Source organism: Sprattus sprattus (genome assembly GCF_963457725.1).
Source record: "Sprattus sprattus genome assembly, chromosome: 2".
Lineage (NCBI taxonomy): Eukaryota > Metazoa > Chordata > Actinopteri > Clupeiformes > Clupeidae > Sprattus > Sprattus sprattus.
In genome coordinates, this window is record NC_137921.1 from 4,050,813 (window position 1) to 4,071,342 (window position 20,530).

Sequence of the window (20,530 nt, forward strand, 5' to 3'; positions counted from 1 at the left end):
TTTAACCAATGGCTCACAGGTGTGGACATTTGACAGTCAGTGTTTTGGAATTGCAAGGATGAGACATCTTGATATACTTCTGTGTCTAATGCATTCAAGTGTGTTTAGTGTGTTGAAAATCACTTGTGTGTAGGTTTTAATAATTGTGTAATACTTTTGATTTTAGTGTTTATTCAATTGTAAAAAACTGTAAAGACAGGATGCACAAGCAAAGCTATTCTGCTACCCCTATACGCCCTGCATAAGTTAGCAGACAGACAACTCCTCCTCCAATCACCACGCTGAGGAGGGTGCTTAGGACTACTCCTCCTCCAATCACCACGCTGAGGAGGGTGCTTAGGACTACTCCTCCTCCAATCACCACGCTGAGGAGGGTGCTTAGGACTACTCCTCCTCCAATCACCACGCTGAGGAGGGTGCTTAGTTCGGTTGTTACACGCTGGCTGCAAGTAGGGCAAACCTACAAGAAATGTAACATAATATGTGCATGAACTTAGGGTAAGTGCTAGGGTTCAAATGTATAGTACAACTAAAAGTAGAAGTACTACATCAACAATCCTACTTAAGTAAAAGGACTCACGCAACGGGTTGTCTCTCAATGTCTAGGCTGTTCCATTTTGATAAAGAATGCCGATATAGCTGCTGGTAAAAATTATGCCTCTACAGATGTCACTACTTCTGTTTGGGGTGAGTGTTTAATGCCACGGGCGGGGTGGGATTACAATTGCACCCAAAGTTCCACTTCTTCAGGAGACAGACTGGGTTTCTGGGCCATGTCGTGGGGGGAAGCGGGAATGGCCACTGACCCAACTAAAGTGGACAACGTGAAAAGCTGTCTCGTTCCTTGTTGCAGAACTCCGGAGTTTTCTGGGTCTGGTATGCTATTATCAACGGGTTTTCCAGGACTTCGCTACGGTTGACAGCCGCCTCTGCACCAGCTGACACACAAGGGTCAGCCTTTTTTGTGGACGCAGAGCTGCAATATTGCGATCCACCAACTTCGGAGAGCACTGTCCGAGGCCCCGGGACTGCCGTTTCCCAACCCCCAGATAGAATAGAAGAGAATATATTTATTTGTCATTGCACAAGTGCAACGGAATTGAGGTGGCAGCTCTCAGACTTCAGTGCAATTGAAAAGTAAAACACAAAAACAATACAAATATATACAATATAACTATAGATACTAATATAAATACTCAGCTTAAGTAAAAACAAGTTTGAAAAAACCCACATATTACACATCATAGAGACAAATACAGGTTAGTTTTGTACATTGTTTAGTTCAACTTTAGCTCTTGGATAGAAGCTGTTTCTCAGCCTGTCTGTTTTTGCTTTGATGGTCCGAAAGCGCCTCCCTGAGGGCAACAGTTCAAATAGGTGGTGACCAAGGTGTGTTAAGTCTCTGAGGATGCTGTGGGCCTTCCTGAGGCAGTGTGTTCTATAGATGTCCTCCAGAGGTGGAAGAGAGTAGCCAATGACTCTGTGCGGTGTTAATGACCCTCTGGAGTACCTTTCTTTCTGCTGCTGTGCAGCTGGCAAACCAAAGCTAGATGCCATAGCTCAGCACTGAATTCACAGAGCAGCGGTAAAAGGACAGTAACAGTTCCTGTTTTAATTTATTCTTCCTGAGATATCAATAGTTCTGAATACTGACGCCAATGACGTCGGGATCGGCGCGGTTCTCGCCCAGGAAAAAGAACGGGGGGAACAGGTAATAGCATACTACTTCAGCCGTTCACTCAGTCGGGCTGAATGGAATTATTGTCTCACCCGATTCAAACTTTTAACAGCATCCGCCACTTTCATACTTATCTGTACCGTGAGGACTCTTTCCATTAAACGTTCAAAAGTTGCTGGCCCATTTCAAAGTCCAAATGGTAGCACTCTAAATGGCCACAACCCCTGGCCGATAGTAAACACAATCTTTGGTCGGGCTTCAGGGGCTAGTTCTATTTGCCAGTACCTACCCGCTACATAAGTCAATATCATTGTATATATCATGTAGTATAATATTATATTAAACACCTAATTATCATGGTGCAGCGTGATTAGCCGCAATGTTACTGTGCAATGTATCGCCTTTCCATAAGATCAGCAACACGTATAAATAATGAGAAGTGACATTGAGTACTGTATAAGCACATACATCTCTACCACAGAGACAAGAAGTGTTATCGAAGCAGTGGCTCCCCACCTCGTTGTCAAACATTGCACTGGCGTCTCACAATACTCACGGTTGCTTAGTAACTTCTGACTTTTAGTACCTTCTGACTCATAAGAAGTCCTCACTTGTTGGTATCATTTCTCTCTTGGGGGTCACGCTACAGGGATCCGGTGACTGCTATACTGAAACTAGAAATAAGATTACAGAGGCAATCTCTTCATTGATTTGATAGATGTATCGGTGAAACTTTAGGACATGAGTTGTTGCACAGCTTTGCAAACGCCATCTTTATATCAATTGGACCCAAAGGCGAGGAACGATGAGGAAATTATGATGAAATTGGTGATTATAGTCCTGATCATCCAGCTGACCATGTCTGGGGTCTCTCCTGCTTGTGGTCGAGCTGAATATCTTATAGGGCAGGAATGCTGTCCTATGTGTGGTCCTGGTAAGTAGCAGTAGTAACTGTATCATAGTAGTACATGACATGCTCCTTCGTTTGAGCTTTCTTCATGTTGCATCAATGAGATAAACCCATGTTTGATTTATGTATTAACTACTTATTTACTCATTAAAGGTTATTATGTACGGAGACACTGCACTGAGTTCAAAAGTACGACATGTCTTCCATGCCTGTCATATACCTACACTGATGCACCCAATGGACTCCAGTCCTGTACATCCTGCACTGTTTGTCACTCAAGTAAGTCAAATATTGCAGCGTTTTTAATTAATAGATCTTTATTAGTTTACTTTTCGTGCATTCTATGTATATTATTTAGGTACATTCTTTGCACTGTGGATTGCAAATTGAAATGTTTTTGAATCAACTTTATAATTATTCTATATCCTATTATAGCTGCAGGTCTAAGAGTGAAGACGGTTTGCAGCTCCACTTCAGACACACTCTGTGAGCCTCTGGAAGGTCACTACTGTACTGACCCAATCAAAGATGGCTGCCGAGGAGCTGTGGAACACACAAAGTGCTCACCAGGGCAGTACGTCAAACAGCCAGGTTAGACAATCCTCTCTAATTACCTTATAGAGACAGAATGTCTTTAGAGGAGGCGGTGAATACACACACATGCACACACACACATACACACACACACACACACACACACACACACACACACACACACACACACACACACACACACACACACACACACACACACACACACACATCCACACACACTAAACATACACACACAGTGATACAGGAACACAAGAAAGGGAACACATTACAGTAGTATGTTAGCTCTCAATCATTTCTTAACTGTTTCTTTTCTGTTTCTGGTCAAGCCTGTGTCCTCCATGTCAAACTTTGTGTCCTAGCTGATAGGGGTAGTGGAGTTTGTTTTCCTTAAGTTTTTGTCGCCTGCAAGATCACAGACTGTTATGCTGTTATTTTTTTGCCTTCTCTGTGAGCAGACATTATGGCAGTTTCTGTATCAGAGTAGTCGTTTCATACGTATTCATGTAGGGTTGGGACTATTGATTACCACCCCCTTCTGTCCACCTGGTAGGATACTTGAACTCAGTCAGTTTCAACCCTTGTCTGATAGAGACGTGGGTGAATCTTCATGTGAAACCTTCTTCTCTCCCTTGATACATAAAATAATAAAAGCTTGTTCCTGATTGAACACCATTCTCTGACGGAGTCTCCATTCATCTGTGGTATTAAAATGACCATCACCATCAACATGTGTCCATAGTGGATGATGTGTGTTTTCCTTTATTTCTGTCTGTCCATGCAGGTACAGCATCCACAGATACTGTGTGTGGTGACTGTGTAGGCGACACATACTCAGATGGATCATTCACATCCTGCAGACCACACACACGGTACGTTCATTCACTTGGAATGTTCCAAGTTTAGCAAGGATTATACACTTAGTTATTTACTCGTGTATCTAAAATGTAACTATTTATGTGATCTCTGTAGGTGTGAGTTGATTGGACTTGTTGTCCTAAGAGAAGGATCATCTTCTTATGACACTGATTGTGGTCAAAGACAAAACACTGTTGCCATTGTAGTTGGTATCATAGTTGCAGTCCTAGCTGCTACATGTGGGGCTGTGGTATTTATATATAATAGAAGGAAGAGAAAAAGAAAAGCTCAACAAGGTAAAACTGTTTCTTATTAAATTATTATCATTATAAAAGGTCTACTGTTATCATGATTGCCATTGTCGAGAATATTGATAAAGACACAAGCATATTAATGTGATTGTGTGATCTTCTCTCTTAACTTTAAAAAAATGTGTTAATTGATTCTTACTTTGAAATTATCAGTCCAGAATATTTACTTCATGATAATGCATATTAAATACAAACTCTCATTTCTGTTACACATTCTATTTTCATTTTTAAAATTTGTTTGTATTAATTTGTTTAGAAAGTTTGGAAATGGACACACAAGAGAGGTCAGGCCATACTGCAACAGAGGTACAGTTATTCACTAAAGCTTATGTCCTTATGTCTGTGTCAGGTCTTTATGCCTTTCTGATCATAATGTTTGTATTTCTGTAGGAATAAAGTGGTAGGATGGCAGCAGACATGTGATCAGAAAGGCTGTCATGACTGAATTTGATTTTAACCATATTTCTGTCTTGTAGGAGACTATACTAAAATCAAAGGAGAATGGAGAATAGTCTGTTACTGAAAGCAGGCTGCTGGCTGTTCCTGTGGTTCCTATGAGTGATATACTGCAGGTAACATCCTGAGGAACAGCCAGAATCTCATGCTTTCTGAAACACTATTTTCCAACAAGACAGAAATAAGGTTAGAATCAAATTGCAACATAGAAACACCATTGCAATTCTAATTGTGTTTATTTAATTGTGTTTTGAAGGCATTCAATGTGAAATAGATATACAAGCACCTTCTTATGTAATCCAACAGTCATGTTTTCTTTTGGACCATGGCAACAATAATCCCTTTCTCCCTCTTAACCCATATCCTCAAACTGTTTTTTAATCTTGCTATTGCAGTCACCAACCTTATTTTCCTTTATTTAATAGTCCGAGCCATCGTGAGATTAATGTTTTCTAAAAGGCCTGCACACATTCTAGCTGTCTTACATGGAGTAGAAATTAATAGTTGGTGGACAAGTTCAAAGAATGATACATGATCTCATCCAGTTTGTTTCTTTCAAGGTGCTTATGGAACAGACTGAACCAGACAGGACTGCGAAACACCTGTTCTCCTCCTGGACCAACTGACCACACTGCACCTCTCTATTACTGCTGTGCTACACCACCTCACTACTGCAGAGACTGCTGCCCTGAGATGCCAGAGTGGGGACCTGCATACCATGATCAGAACACCACTTGCTGGATGATGGGGAGGCCACAAGTCTAGTGTATTGTTCCCTGTATGTTTTACCTAGCAATTCACATGCCCATACAGAGATCAACACGGAAACATTGTATCTTTTTCTACAACTTCAGCTAGGCTGGTTTATTGTGAACGGGAGTCAGAGGTGCCACCTAGTGGTCACCATAAACGGAGCACCTTCAGCTTCGTACATAACATCTATGTTTTTAAGTTTTGATAAGAAAAGCAGGGAAAAATCTGACGTTTTTGGTGGTCCTGGAAAACTAGTCCCTGCTCACATTTTCTTAAAGGCTGCGATTCAGTTTCGGATTCACGAACGGATGTTATTTATTTACACAAGACTTTTTTACTAAAAAGGGTTATGTATGGACAAGTAGAATAAAGAAAGAAAGGACTGGACACACAAACAGACACAAACAAACAGCTGAATGAAACCCTGATAATGTATCTATTTATTTATTTATCTATTATCCTCAAGGCCGCACTGTGAACATCAGTGATTATTATTGCGCTCTATCTGGGGACCCGTTCATTACATGTCTCCTCTGAAAGTATCTGCAGCACTTCAACACTTTGTAATTTTTAGAACTTTATTGTTGAACAATAAGCTGTTGGCAGAAGAGAATTCATCATATAAACGACTAAACAAAATGGTTGTTTAAGGGGAAGATGTTAAAAGGATCTTGAGTATTCTGTAGCCAGAGACTCCTGAGCTCCATGTGTGTGGCCATAATCCTGTGAGCAGCTAGGTATGTTCATACCCTCTGAATGTGTGAATGTTTCATAGGTTTCCTCTCATTTATTTGTAACTGGTATGTTGGCGCCTCCTTCTGGGCAAATGAAAACCCTTAGTCAACCTGAGTCAACCCCGTCTTACAGTCATGTTGATAAAATATTTCTGATGTTTAAAAAAACTAGCCTAACCAAAGGCGTGTATATACTCTATATGTCTATGGGCCTAACTGTGATATCACCTTGTTTTGCTTGTTTTTCCTGTTTTTTGGTAATTATATCCCCTCAATGTTTGCATGTTTCATAGTTTTCTCTTGTTTATTTATATCTGGTATGTTGGCGCCTCCTGCTGGGCAATTGAGAACCCTTAGTCAACCTGAGTCAACCCCGTCTTACAGAGAGCCATGTTGAAATATCAAATATTTCAGACATTTAAAAAACGTGTTACAAATGGTATATAGGCCTTAATATGATATCACATTGTTTTGCTTCTATTTCCTGGTCCTTGGAGGTGAGAGTTTGTTGTTCCGCACACTGAATAAAGGAAGACTTCGTATGACATTCTTTGATCCTCTTTTATGTAAAACTAAAGATTTAGGAGCAAACATTTAAGCTTGCCCTTATCTGTGGTGCTTCCAGAGGGTGGCTAGGCACCTGGTGGTGGGCCCCTGTCACTGCACGCGGGTGTATCAAACTGGTTAGTGTGCAGTGCTGTGGGTGTACAGTTTGCTGTGGGTTGCTTGCCGTGGAATAGTTCACCTTACCACCACTTCTTCGAGTGTGTGTGCACGTGTGAGTGGTGTGGATCCAAGAGCACGCCGTCTGCTAGTCGCCTCCCTCAGGTCAGTCCTTGCACTGCCAACTCTAGTCTAGTATCTTCCCTGTTTTACTATCCAATTAATATATTTTTGTACCTTGCTAACTGGTGAGTCTTGTTTGCAGGTTATCTCATAATCCACCTCTTTACTCCCACTGCCCTTTCCCTCAGTTATCAATAAACATTCTTGAACTGGAATCCCCGTCTGTCGCCTCGTGCATTCAAACCTGTTTTTGCCTTTTGTGTTTAAACTGAGAATAACAGTTTACAAAACAGTATACTGAGAATGAGTATTCCCTGGGCCTACTGGAATAAGCTTTCCCTGGTGTGGTCGGACTATTGCAGTCATTCTGCGGAACACATCGGTTCTTGTATTTCATTACACAGGGCAGGGAGTTCTGAACATGAATACAATTTAATCTTGCCATTCTGGCACCGTTTGTGTGGTGATGTACAGCCCCCCATGAGAACAGTGACTCTACACTCACCGCTCCGGGTTAGTGTTACTTCACTGTGTGTGTGTGTGTGTGTGTGTCACTTCCCTGGATGGGTTAAATGCAGAGGTGGATTTCAGAGTGGGTACCCTGATGTCATGATGTGATCCCCAGACTCGCTCTGCCATAGAATTGTTTGTGACTCATCTCTCAACATATGATGACGTCTTCCCCCTATGTCTTGCAATGTGCCCATGTTCTCCACATGTATAGCATCTGTTGGGAAAGCTTCCTATAGCCGCAGTGGGGTGTGACTTCTTAGAAGTGGCTTGATCATTGTAAAACTGCGTCATTTTAGCAATAATTTCATCCCATGCTGAGAGATGAGTCACAAACATTTCTATGCTATACATGTGGAGAACATGGGCACATTGCAAGACATTGCCAAGACATAGGGGGAATACGTCAAGGCATTGTCTGTCATTCATGTGGAAAAGAGGGACACATAGCGAGGAACTGCAGAGACAACACATCAGAAAAGCAGAACTTTGTTTGTTTTTCTTGTGGAAAGAGGGGACACAAAGCCAGAAAGGTGTAACTCTCTTCATACAAGAAATAAAAGAACTCTTTCAGAAAATACATAGTCTACAGACTCAATTGACATCGCCTCAAGACAAAAGACCCAAAAAGGGATGTTATTATTAACACCTAGCCGGACAAATCACTGCATGAAGAGAATGACTGTAGCTCAGACACGAGGAGCCAACACATTGGAATTCCAAATGATGTTGATAGTATCACACATTGAAAAAGAGTGACTGCAATTATTCGTAGTATGTATTGTATTAATCATACTTTACCGGAATACAGACAAATTGCTGCATCAACCACTAAAGAAACTTCCTTTTTCTTACTAAGACAGATTGTTGAATCAACCACAAAAGAAACTTCCTTTTTCTTTCAAGCTTAACTCTACAGACCACAGACATGCCCCCAGTTTTCTACTCCAGAGAGTTGCTTCAAGATTTCCACATTTAAGAAAGCTATTGCAATTCACCAGCGTGACTGTCAAAGACTGTAATAGTAATGCTAGAACTTCTCATGGCAAGGAAAAGTTATTGTAGTTATAATACACTCATATATATAGGGGTCTTAAAACTCGTAAGCTGATCTGAGCTCCGCAAACACAGATAAATATACATGCACTCGCACGCACACACGCACGCACACACACACACACGCACACACACATGCTCACACACACACACAGACACACACACACACACACACACACACACACACACACACACACACACACACACACACACACACACACACACACACACACACACAGTGCTATGAAGGACCACTATGCCAATAAAAGAAAAATCACGGACCATCTAACTCAGGGGTGTCAAATTCAAATACACAGAGGGCCACATTTTAAAACTCCATCCAAGTAAATTTACTTTAAAAGTAAAAGTAAAAGTACTCATGCAATGGGTTGTCTCTCAATGTCTAGGGCTGTGCTATTTTGATAAAGAATGCAGATATAGCTACTGGTAATACTTATGCCTCTACTGAAGTCACTACTAGTAATAAGTATTAAGCAACAACATTTGTTTATTGGAAAGGTTGGTGTACTTATTGTGCTTACCCTCTGTAATACTTTTCACACTCTATATGGACACAGGATGACAAATGATCTACCATGGATTATCTGCAAAGTTAATACCACTAAGCCAAACCAAAAAAGACAAAGATGTGTATGAACTGCTGCTGGTTGATGATACTATACCTATAACTTAACAACCTATAACTCTACTTTCATAAATAGGTTTCCCCATCTCCTCCCATGGGCCAGAGGAGCATGACCACCTGGGTGAGGAGTTTCTGAATTATCAGACCATGTCAACAACCTCCCTTCAGGACGAAACTGAAATGGAAAGCTTCTGGGCTGGAATGGCAACACGGAAACATAAGGTATAATTTGTGTGGCTACATCTGTTGCTTTTATTGATGCATGCATATATTGTGTCCAGGGTGCGATTTGTCCAAAAACCAGAGGGGGGGATGTTTTTTTTTTTTTTTTTATCATGAAAAAAAATAAACAAGCAATACATAGGCCTAATTCTCTTCATATACATGCATCATATATGTCTATGATATGATAATCGCTGGTAGACGCTCAGTTCTTGTGCTCCCTCTCATTCACGTTGAAATACTGAAACCGAAACTTAAACTTTGAAACTGAAACGCAACTGTTTTGGACAGAACTCGCTAATTCAGTGAACAAATATTTTCATATTCAATGTACAGTAGCCTGGCTTTGCTCATTTCCGTGTTTGTAATGTTATTGTTACAATGTATATACAATGTGTTTATGTGCATGGGGACGTTCGCGAATTTTGAGAATGCCGACAGTTCGGGTAAGGTGAACGTTCATATTTGTCAGAAGTGTAAGAAAACGCTGTCACAACCTGTCTGTTTTTTCATTGTTTTTTTAATAATTGAGGGTTATCCCCCCCATGTATGAAATTCATCCAGCTGAGGTGGGGATGTAAAAACCAGAGGGGGGGTAAATCCCCACCATCCCCCCCGGCAAATCGCACCCTGATTGTGTCATACATGATGCAAACTAGGCATGTTGTATCTGAACTCAATAATGGCCATAAAGATGGCCGACCTGGAGTCCTGTTTCAAATGGGAGTCCCCCTCAGAGGTCATAAAGGCCTCCAAGAAGACCACAGGCCAGTTCAACCTTGCCCACAGATCTTAGGTGCTATGCACACGAAGTCTAGGGCCTCCGAATCGGATTTACTTTTCACACCAATCGAATCTTTTAATTTCGTAAATACGGAGGCTGGCAACGAGTGATTTGCGTAAACACGGAGGCAGCAGATTGTGGTGAACCGACTGTAGTACATACCTCACGCCTGTGGGTGGCGCTTTAGCGCTTTATTTACACAACTGAAAAAAACGTGAAAAACCTAGAAGAAGAGACTTCACAGCACGAGGATAAACACATTACACAAGACATTCAAGCTCCAATTAACAACATTACATTATGATAGTTAATATCAGTGGTCAGACTAAAGGATATGCGAAAATGAATTCTTTTTTCTATTGATAATAAAGAGTTTGGAACAGTAACATGACATGTCTGTCATCCCATTCCCCATGATGCATTGCTCCGAGCATTTTACATACATTTATGAATAAAAAAGCAAATTAAATCGCTGGCCAATTTATATTTGTGGTCATGAAAGTTATGTTACGTCTGAATAAGAAGAATTAGATCAAGATAGGGGGCTAATCAAAAATCAGAAGACTGGGTTAATGTTAGTGAATTCGAGGCCCACCACGAGTGAGATTTTGAGGGAGAACAAGAGAGATAAATACTGGTTGGAGATCGCGAATTAATCACGTGGGCAATGACGTCATCAGGTTGCGTGAAGCCGTGCAGACGAACACCAGCCCCCGTACCGATTCAAATCTACTCACTTTCTACCCCGGACTGCAATCGTTGCAGAAACAAGGTGCGGATAGAGAGTGTTCGTATGGATGATAGGGCTATCTGTATTAGCTATCCGTATCAGTTTGACAAACTAGGCTCCATGTAAACGACACTTTAGAAAACGACTAACCAGCTTCTGATCTGCATCTGATACCTCATTTTTAGTTATTTTTGTCATGTGTTGATCCATTGTATTGCTTAAAAAGGCTACTGTTAAAGCTCTTTAAGCACTTTTTTGTTTGATCGAACGTGTGGTGGGAGACTTTGAATAATGAAATTATGAATCCCTAACTAATCTTGTGTCATTTTTTGCTGAACATAAATAATTAAGTGTACTTAAGAATACAATTATTAACAATGTAGGTAAGGTTTCAGTTAAGAATTAGTTGAATACCATTGTAATCAAAATGTCAATCAACCTACCTTGGTCAAATCTTAAACACAGGTCTATCAATTAATTTCCTCGCCATAGGTGACGGGCAAGACTCTGGGTTGATGCCTATTAAGACGCTGCAATAGGTGCCCCTTACGTGACATCGCAACAACTAGACCTACATTTGGTATGGATTGGTCTACTTAAAATAACTAATGATAATAGATCATGTTAACTCTATCTTAGCCCCCTCTGTCAATATAACCACGCATTTAAGCAATATAGCACGAGTGGGAGTGGGGTAGGTAAGGGATAATCCCACGGGTGTTGTTGCCTACGAACACCACCCGTGGGATTATCCCTTACCTACCCCACTCCCACGAGTGCTATATTGCTTTTATAAAACAATTCTACAGTCAACAAATTAACATTTCAACACAAAGTTATTGATTAAAAATGTTTTATGGTTTATCATCAATGCAAATGTTTCATCGCGGAGTGATTTATTTTTAGCTGTGAAAAGTCCCGTAACTGTAGGTATGTTGACAAATAACCTATAGCATGGAACGTCTCTCGTCCAATCAGAAACAGCTAAATTACGCGATAGAACCCAATTGTTTTATAAATTGTGAATAATAGCAATGATGGACTTCTTTCAACATTGAGCCTCATAATTAGACCTACCTAGGCTACTACTTGGAGTCTTTCTGAGGCTACTTTTATTTCATTTTATTACACGGCTCTTCTTAATGCTGTAGAATGCTCCATTCACTTGAATGGGGCTTCCCAACGTTCTGCGGTCAACTATTTTCCGATAACTGACCGTTGCTATGCAGTTAATGACCGCTGTTTACAGACTTATATTCCCCAAACAATTTTCATTGTTTGGGGAATATAGTGTGCAGAGAGAAGTTAGCAAAGAATTACCTGGGAACGATGTCTTTGTCAAAAAGTCTGTAAAGGAAAGTTGACAACCAAAACAGCCTATGAAGGAAAAAGGAAAGACCATTTTTCTTTCATCTTACCCGGTTTTACTAATGGAAAGCCGACGTGTCTCATATCATGTGTAACAAAATTGTCGCGGTTTGCAAAACACAAACCTACGTATGAAGTTCAGTTGAAGTTGAGTGATGAAATTAAGAATGCAAGTCATGGTGCCCTGGTGTTCTCTGTCATTTCTGCTTAACATCAGCTTGCCTTATTCTTGAGCCTGTCGATCGGTGAAAAAGAAAACTCTGCTATACGATCAGAATCTATATCTGTGTGTGTGTGTGTGTGTGTGTGTGTGTGTGTGTGTGTGTTTGTGTGTGTGTGTATGGGTGAGAGAGAGAGAGAGAGAGAGAGAGAGAGACCAAATAGAAGGTGGGGCTGTCCATCTTCTATGATGCATTAGTTCACAAGAAATCTAGGTGTTCACTAGGAGGAGCCGGTGACACTTTAAAAAGACTCAAGCAGTTGAGCAGACCTCACTTTCCTGCTGAAGTCTGAAGAACAGCACCACTATCATCACCGTCAGCATACTCTTCTATCAGCACCGTCAGCATACTCTTCTGAGGTGAGTTAAAGCTGAGTGTACTCTTCTGAGGTGAGTTAAAGTTGAGTGTACTCTTCTAAGGTGAGTTAAAGCTGAGTGTACTCTTCTGAGGCGAGTTAAAGCTGAGTGTAACCAGTCACAAACTCATTATGTGTCTGTTTGTAGGAAAGAAAAAAAAGATTTGGGTTCCATAAACAGACACAGGAGACTGGAGAGTTTAATAATAATGTTACTTTCCTTCCTGTATGTAAATGGGCTACTTCACAAATTGTAATTTTTGCAATATTGACATTTGATATAGAATCCTAAACTACTCATCCTCAGCCTGTTTTCCAAACAGAGTTGCTTGTTGGGTACAGAGTACACACCTTCGGCTCTGGACCCAGGACACACACACACACACACACACACACACACACACACACACACACAGAGTACACACAGAGTACACACCTTCGGCTCTGGACCCAGGACACACACACACACACACACACACACACACACACACACACACACACACACACACACACACACACACACACACACACACACACACACACACCTTCGGCTCTGGACCCAGGACACACACACACACACACACACACACACACACACACACACACACACACACACACACACAGTTCACACCTTCGGCTCTGGACCAAGGACACATACTCACATTCACTGACTCTATAACCTGTGGAAACATCGTATAACCTGGAACCATTATCATCGAAAAAATATATATGATTGAAAATCATAACCAAATAACCATTTCCTGGGATAAATGCTTTGTTTATCAATGTAATTTCACTTTTAAATGCTTTGGTCTAGTCATTTATTATCACATCTACTGTGGTTTTTCAAGCTTCAGGGACTGAATTTATCTAGGAATAGAACTTAGGAAACCATTTAACACAATATGATCAACCAACTGACCACAGGTTTCAGAATATGCAAGGCAGCAAAAAAGAAAATAATTTTTAGAAGTTCTCTCATGTTTGAGAAAGTTCTCCTGGGCTTGCTCCTCCTTGAGTCAGTCTCAACATATATGACTGCATCTCTGACTACAGAATTCATCTGATAGACTGACTGAAATGATTTGGTCTTCTTACAGAACACACCTTCTTGACGATGGGATGCTCTGTCAGTAAATGTTGTGCCACACTTCTTCAAGAACACACCTTCTTGACGATGGGATGCTGTGCCAGTAAATGCTGTGCCACTAAATGCTGTGGTACTAAACGCACCTCCAGAGAAACACTTGTGTTTGCTGATGACGGCTACGACTTCAGAATTCCAGCTCTTCTTTACGTTAAAGAATGGAAGACATTCCTGGCGTTTGCAGAGAAGCGCACCTCTACCAACGATGCACACGCACAGAATCTGGTGATGAGGAAAGGCACACGGCAATGCTGCTCACTGCAGGTACCCAGTAGAACACCTACACCTCACATGTGTTTAATACTATACTACCACTCACTGCAGGTACCCAGTAGAACACCTACACCTTACATCTGTGTTTAAATACTATACTACCACTCACTGCAGGTAGCCAGTAGAACACCTACACCTCACATCTGTGTTTAAATACTATACTACCACTCACTGCAGGTAGCCAGGAGAACACCTACACCTCACATCTGTGTTTAAATACTATACTACCACTCACTGCAGGTAGCCAGTAGAACACCTACACCTCACATCTGTGTTTTAGTACTATTCCCCTGCCATGTCTACACCCCATACCTGTAGGCAGATGCTGCCTGTGGATGGTGCAGTATATTTCATATTTAGCTCAGAGAGTATAAATCCTGATATGGTTTTGTTGCACATACAGAGTTACTGTATAGGTCGACTGTATAGGGCGCCTCTTCTTATTTAGAAATCCAGATGGTATACACCTTTCACTGACCACTGGTAAGTACCACTAGGATGACTGCTAGGCTCTGGTTACTTACTGGTCAGTGCCTCTGACACTTTCCATTGAACTCTGTTTGGTAGAAGCTTCCATATGGAATGGAATAAAAAAGAAACTACAGTAGTGGCCTATAAATCATGTAGACTGTAGTCTTTTCGTGCCCACTGTTTATTTAAAACTTGTTATGTTATTTCCAGTGGTCTCCCACAGAGGACGTGAAGGAGGCGTCCATAGATGGCTACCGCACCATGAACCCCTGTCCAGTCTTTGAGAGGAAATCAAGAACGCTGTTTCTGTTCTTCATCTGCCTCAAGGGTAACACTTCGGAAAGGAACCTCAAGCCAGGCCAGTCTCGCTTATGCTACGTCACCAGTACAGACTGCGGGGAGACCTGGAGCAAAGTAACAGACTTAACGAGCAGTGTTAACTTTACCAATTACCAAACCTTTGCTGTGGGACCGGGCCACGGGATCCAGCTGAGCAGCGGCACACTGCTCGTGCCTGCCTATGTGAGGGTGTACACTGCCTCTGGTGTGAAGTCCTATTCTGTAGTGCTGCGCAGCGAGGACATGCACACCTGGAAGGCAGGCCAGCCCATCGGCGTGGAGTCCGGGGAGTGCCAGCTGGCTGAGGTGTGTGACGGAGGGGGTAAGAGGCAGGTGTATCTAAACGCTCGCCACAGAGCACCACACCCACGGGTAGAGGCCCTGAGTGAGGACGGCGGGGAAAGTTTTACCCTGCTAAATATGCTAAAGCTAAAGGAAAGGCCTAACGGCTGCCAAGGGAGCGTGTTGGGGTTCCCTGCCAGGGAGCTTCCAGCAGGAGAAGGGGGATCCTCAGAGACGGCTCTGCTCTTCAGCCACCCAACTGTAGGGGAGAACTATAACAGGCTAGACCTCGGGGTCTACCTGAGGAAGTCTCTCCAGGACCAAGACCCCTGGGGTAAACCCCTCATCATCCACAAGGGGGCCAGTGGCTACTCAGACCTCACCTGCTGTGAGGAGGAGGGTCTCTTTGGGTGTCTGAAGGAGTCTGGCGAGGGGAAAGAGAGTCATCGTCGTCAGATCGCCTTCAGAGAGTTCGATCTCAATGAGATAGTTTAGTCATTCAGATGTAGACAGAGAGGAAGCTGTGTGAAGCCATTGCTCTGTGACTGACTACAGACCCACCACAGACACAGGGACTTATTTGTTCTTTGTTGATTTAAATGTGGATCAGAAAATATATTTTTTTACTATTTTTTTCTGAATTTTGAAACAATTTTAACTCCACAGTTACAGTTGTTCGATAATGTTGAATGAAATGTGAAAATGACATGTGACAATGAAATGTGTTTAAAATGTAGTCTGATAAGTGGCTTGCTGTTTGATTATTTCTGAGTTTTATTTCTGAGAGGCAAGTTCTTTTCTGTGACTTTACCGTGATGTCATATCCCAACTCTCATGTTCCATTTCATTAGATCAGCTGTAAACATAAATATTTATATGATTTTTGCTTAAAGTAATACATCATTTAAGTGTTCATATCCAGCGAGCTCCTGCCAGGGCTCTTAATGTTTATGTTTGTTCTAATGATTGCTTTCATTAAAAACAATGCAAATGTTAGACACAAGGAAGTTTGTGTGTGTGTGTGTGAGAGAGATGTTGCGTTGAATAATGATTACAAACGTTATAACAAGTATTAACTCAATTAAACGAGAAATAAGAAGTACAGCAGTGAGCTGATACAAATATATCGTATTTCGAGTAAGTAATACAAATGACAAATCCTTTGGAGGAAGGTTTCAGAACTAATAGTGTATAAAAGTCCTTTAACATCCATCAAAACATTAGGTAGATAAAAATGCACAAAAAAAAACTTATTCAGCAGAATATGTACAGACCATTCAATCCTGTAATCTTATTAACCAATCAAAACAACAGAGTTAAGCGCAAACAGTAAGCACAGATCCAGCAACCAAATAGAAAGAACCCTGACCTTATGTCACACTAAAAGTCTTTCCCAGGCCCACCCAGTAACCATGGAGGAAACAAGAAGAGGAGTGTGTCCCATTCTGCTTGTGTTTCTCTCTGCTAGCGTCACTCCACACCCAACATCACTTCTACATCAGTCTACTGCTTCCCTCACATGGGGAAGAGCAGGTGGCCAGAGAGGGTGGTGTGGTGGTTTTAGCTGTTATAGACCCGTGCGTTGGGCCACAGCTTTACATAGACTACATCTCCCACCTCCAGCTAAATATCAATAATACTAACCAAGATCAAAAGAAGGGACTAGGCCTCATGGTCATGTCATCCAGAAATAAGAGCAAGAGCTGCTGTTTAGTAAATGCAGATATTCATTTTGGATATCCCAAACATGAGTAAGGCCTCAACTGAAGCCCTGAAGGTCCAGCTGCTGCTTCCTCAACCTGCACTACATCTGCCATGGATTTCTAATTTTCCTGTATGCATTTCAAAATATTGCCTTAATGAACAAAATGACCTGATGAGAAGTACATGCAATGCAATGTTTGTCCTGAAATTAATATGTAGGTAATAGGTTCAGGTTTTATGGAGCTGTTCTAGGCCTACATCATCTGAACTGGATTGCATTATATAATGCATATATTTGGGTATCCCAATTAATTGCACCTTTTTACTACCTACAAGTTTAACATGTGTGATCAGGGGCCGTATTCACAAAGCCTTTTATCTTACCACTAGGAGTGCTCCTAACCAGTGGTTAAATTGGGCCGGGGCTGTCCGGGGCGGAGCCCCGGCACATAAGCTGCCGGGTCTGGAGTTCTGCAAAGCAGATCTGCTGCGCAGCAGCTCCAGCCGATTTTGGCAATCTGCCTAGTCCATTCACAAGCAATGTTGTCCTACTCATTTACAACTTTTCCATTGCAAATCTATGTTGTTTTAAAACAAAAATCTAAATAATGGTAGGGAAAGGCTGGCCTAGACATCTGGAGCAAGTTTGAGAAGTAGGCATATCGCGCACGAAACTTGCGCAGCAGCTCCTCCTCCGCGATCAGACAACACAACGTCAATCGGTCATCATCAGACATATCGTAGTAGACAGGTGAATGGCGAGGTAAGAGAAACAAAATTAAAGGTGCACGGTATTTTGAAAGAGGTCGATCATCACCAATAGGCTAATATCATTAGATATGGGCTTGCATTTTCATTAAGCAGGAAAAATTAACCTTAGACATGCAGGGATAGCCTGCTACTGGTGTGTCAACTCGCAAGCGCTAGTTAAAAAGAACAATGCTGCTAATTCTAAATGATTTAGCAAGTAGTCTATGCGATCTCCGAATCACATTTCTCATTCCTAGCTGGATGAATTTCAAACTTATTTGTATCAATGAATCAGCTCTTAATGTGACCTCATCAAACACACTCAAAATCTACAGAGTACATATTAAGCAACATATAAAAAATGCTGGAGTTGTTGGCTGCTTGCTTCACTGCTTGTGGATGGTTGCTCATCATCTGAATCTTCCTCCTGGCTATGCATTGGTCCTTGAACATACACTACTCACAAAAAGTTAGTGATATCTGGCTTTTGGGTGAGTAGTGTATTTTAGCATTGACCCTGTGAATATTTTTTTAGAAAAGTAACCTACTAACAAATACTAATAATTGTATTAGTATTGATTGATTCACATCCATATGAATGGATGACATGACAAACAAGTGGTGGAAAATGGAAAGTATTTGTTAGTAGGTTACTTTTCACAAAGTTAACTTTAACGGTGATGTGTTTTTTGTTTAATTTGGCAACTTATTTACTGCATAATCCTCGAAAGATTTGTGAAATTTGCCCCTCCGGATCAGAGCCCCCCTACATAGAAAATCCCAATTTAACCCCTGCTCCTAACTCGCGCTAAAACCTTTTACGTAGGAGTAATTTCTTAAAAGTGATTCACAACGGCTCTGAGACCTACTCATACTAAGGATAATACCAACTCCTAAGCTTAAGATAAAAACTCCGTTGCTATGGATGACGTCGCTTCTCATGCACGAGTTTAGAAGGGGGGAGGACGGTGATTGGTTGTTGACAGGCTCTCTCATTAAAAACTCATTCGTGACGTCTCTCTAACAATCCCACTATATCGACTGAAAATAAGAGAATAACCTAGGCTTCAAATTAAGTCATATTAAATAGTTATGGACAGTGCAGTTAGCAGAATGCACGCATGATGACAAGTTTGTGCATCCAACGGGAATGACACTTTGCACGTTAAGAGAAATATAAAGCGATCAATATAAAATATGGCAATTGCATGTAATCAAGGCAGTAATAATTAAAGCACCCAGCAAACTGTAAGTCTATTATATTTCCAGCCCTTGACCACTTCAAATATCAGCACATGCGGCCCTTTAAGCCCTCCAATCTTAATTGATCAAAGCGAAACGAACGTGAAACGTAGCCTATAGTCCCAGGACCAATAGCCACTGTCACCCCAGCGGCATCCAGCTGGTAAGTTCTCAAAAACCTGCTGCAGACCGCTCTGCGTTGAAATGCACAAGTCATCGGTACATCCAACTGTTGGATGATGTGGGGTCTACAGTGCGTTGATAGTTTGATGAATTAAACGGCTGAATGATGATCCCCAGTGTCGTCATTTGCGTTTTCCGCGAAGCCAAATAGCCTATCTTTATGTTTCCAAACATTTCACTTCGGGACACATCGTTGTTTAAAGGCGTCATTGCATCCCGCGCTAATTCTACGACAATATTAATACCTTCACGGTTTAAGCAATGTCTTTTATCAATTCCAAGTCGGCTGCAGCCATCTTACGATTTTTTGTGAATAGGTCTTAGTGACTTAGGAGTCCTCATGAGGAGTTTTAAGCTGTCCTAGACTTAGGTGCTACTTTTAGGGATAAAATATTTTGTGAATTGCTCTTAGTAAAAAAAAATTAGGAGTCCTACATTTAAGACTGACACGCCCATTATTTTTAGGAGTTTCTCCTAAATTCGCCACTTATGAGCTACTTTTAGCCCTAAGATTCTTTGTGAATACGGCCCCAGGTGCTTAATTACCCCCCATAACCTAACTCTAAAGGCTACCCAGTAGGTTACAGGTTACGTTACCCCAAATGAATGGAGAGAAGCAGAGGCTGTTACAATATGAAACCAACAGTTTATTAACAATTTGGTGGTTATGACGGCATACCCAACCAGGAGGTGGTCACACTAAATAATACAACAGGAAAACGGAAAAAGAAAGAAAGTCAATGATGGTCGTACAGCTGTGACACCAAAATAAAGAGACACTAGCCTAACCGTGTATTCTTATCAGTAGCTCAACTAACGTGAATATCTATATAGTTACACACAGTTGCAAAACACTGCAAAGAGTCAAAGTGATGGACCACAGGAAGGCACACAGGAAATGTTTAAGCACACACGATTGTTCATACAAGTATTCAGTGGCCATAGAACACACGAGGCCACACACTTGGCCACTAGGGCGTGCACACAGCAAACACACAAAACAGCAGGAGCTACTGATATACAGCTACTTGGTTAACTAGGTTATAATTTAATAGTGGGTCACCGCTTGTACGGAGAGAGGGGAAAAGGGGCGGGAAGGAACAATCCTCAATGAACCTCGGCAAATGAAAGAAAACTACAATAAAAATAACCCGGGGAAAACAGTGGTTAAGAACCTTGTACCGCCGGCAAGCTGTGATCTACAGCAGA

The 20,530-nt window shown here is 41.5% G+C and overlaps 1 protein-coding gene and 1 pseudogene across 2 annotated transcripts; both read left to right on the plus strand.

The window, feature by feature from the left end:
- The first annotated feature begins 2,494 nt into the window (after positions 1-2,494).
- Positions 2,495-10,268, plus strand: LOC308361079 (tumor necrosis factor receptor superfamily member 5-like; annotated as a pseudogene). Its single transcript has 8 exons — positions 2,495-2,612; positions 2,742-2,867; positions 3,024-3,179; positions 3,925-4,012; positions 4,113-4,294; positions 6,878-6,935; positions 9,327-9,472; positions 10,167-10,268. The product of its transcript is annotated as a tumor necrosis factor receptor superfamily member 5-like (transcript).
- Positions 10,269-14,107: 3,839 nt separating this feature from the next.
- Positions 14,108-15,937, plus strand: LOC308361080 (sialidase-3-like; the record flags this gene model as incomplete). Its single annotated transcript, XM_080833324.1, has 2 exons — positions 14,108-14,341; positions 15,032-15,937. The coding sequence occupies 2 exons, from the start codon at positions 14,108-14,110 to the stop codon at positions 15,935-15,937; spliced, it is 1,140 nt and encodes a 379-aa protein (XP_080689450.1).
- Positions 15,938-20,530: the final 4,593 nt, after the last annotated feature.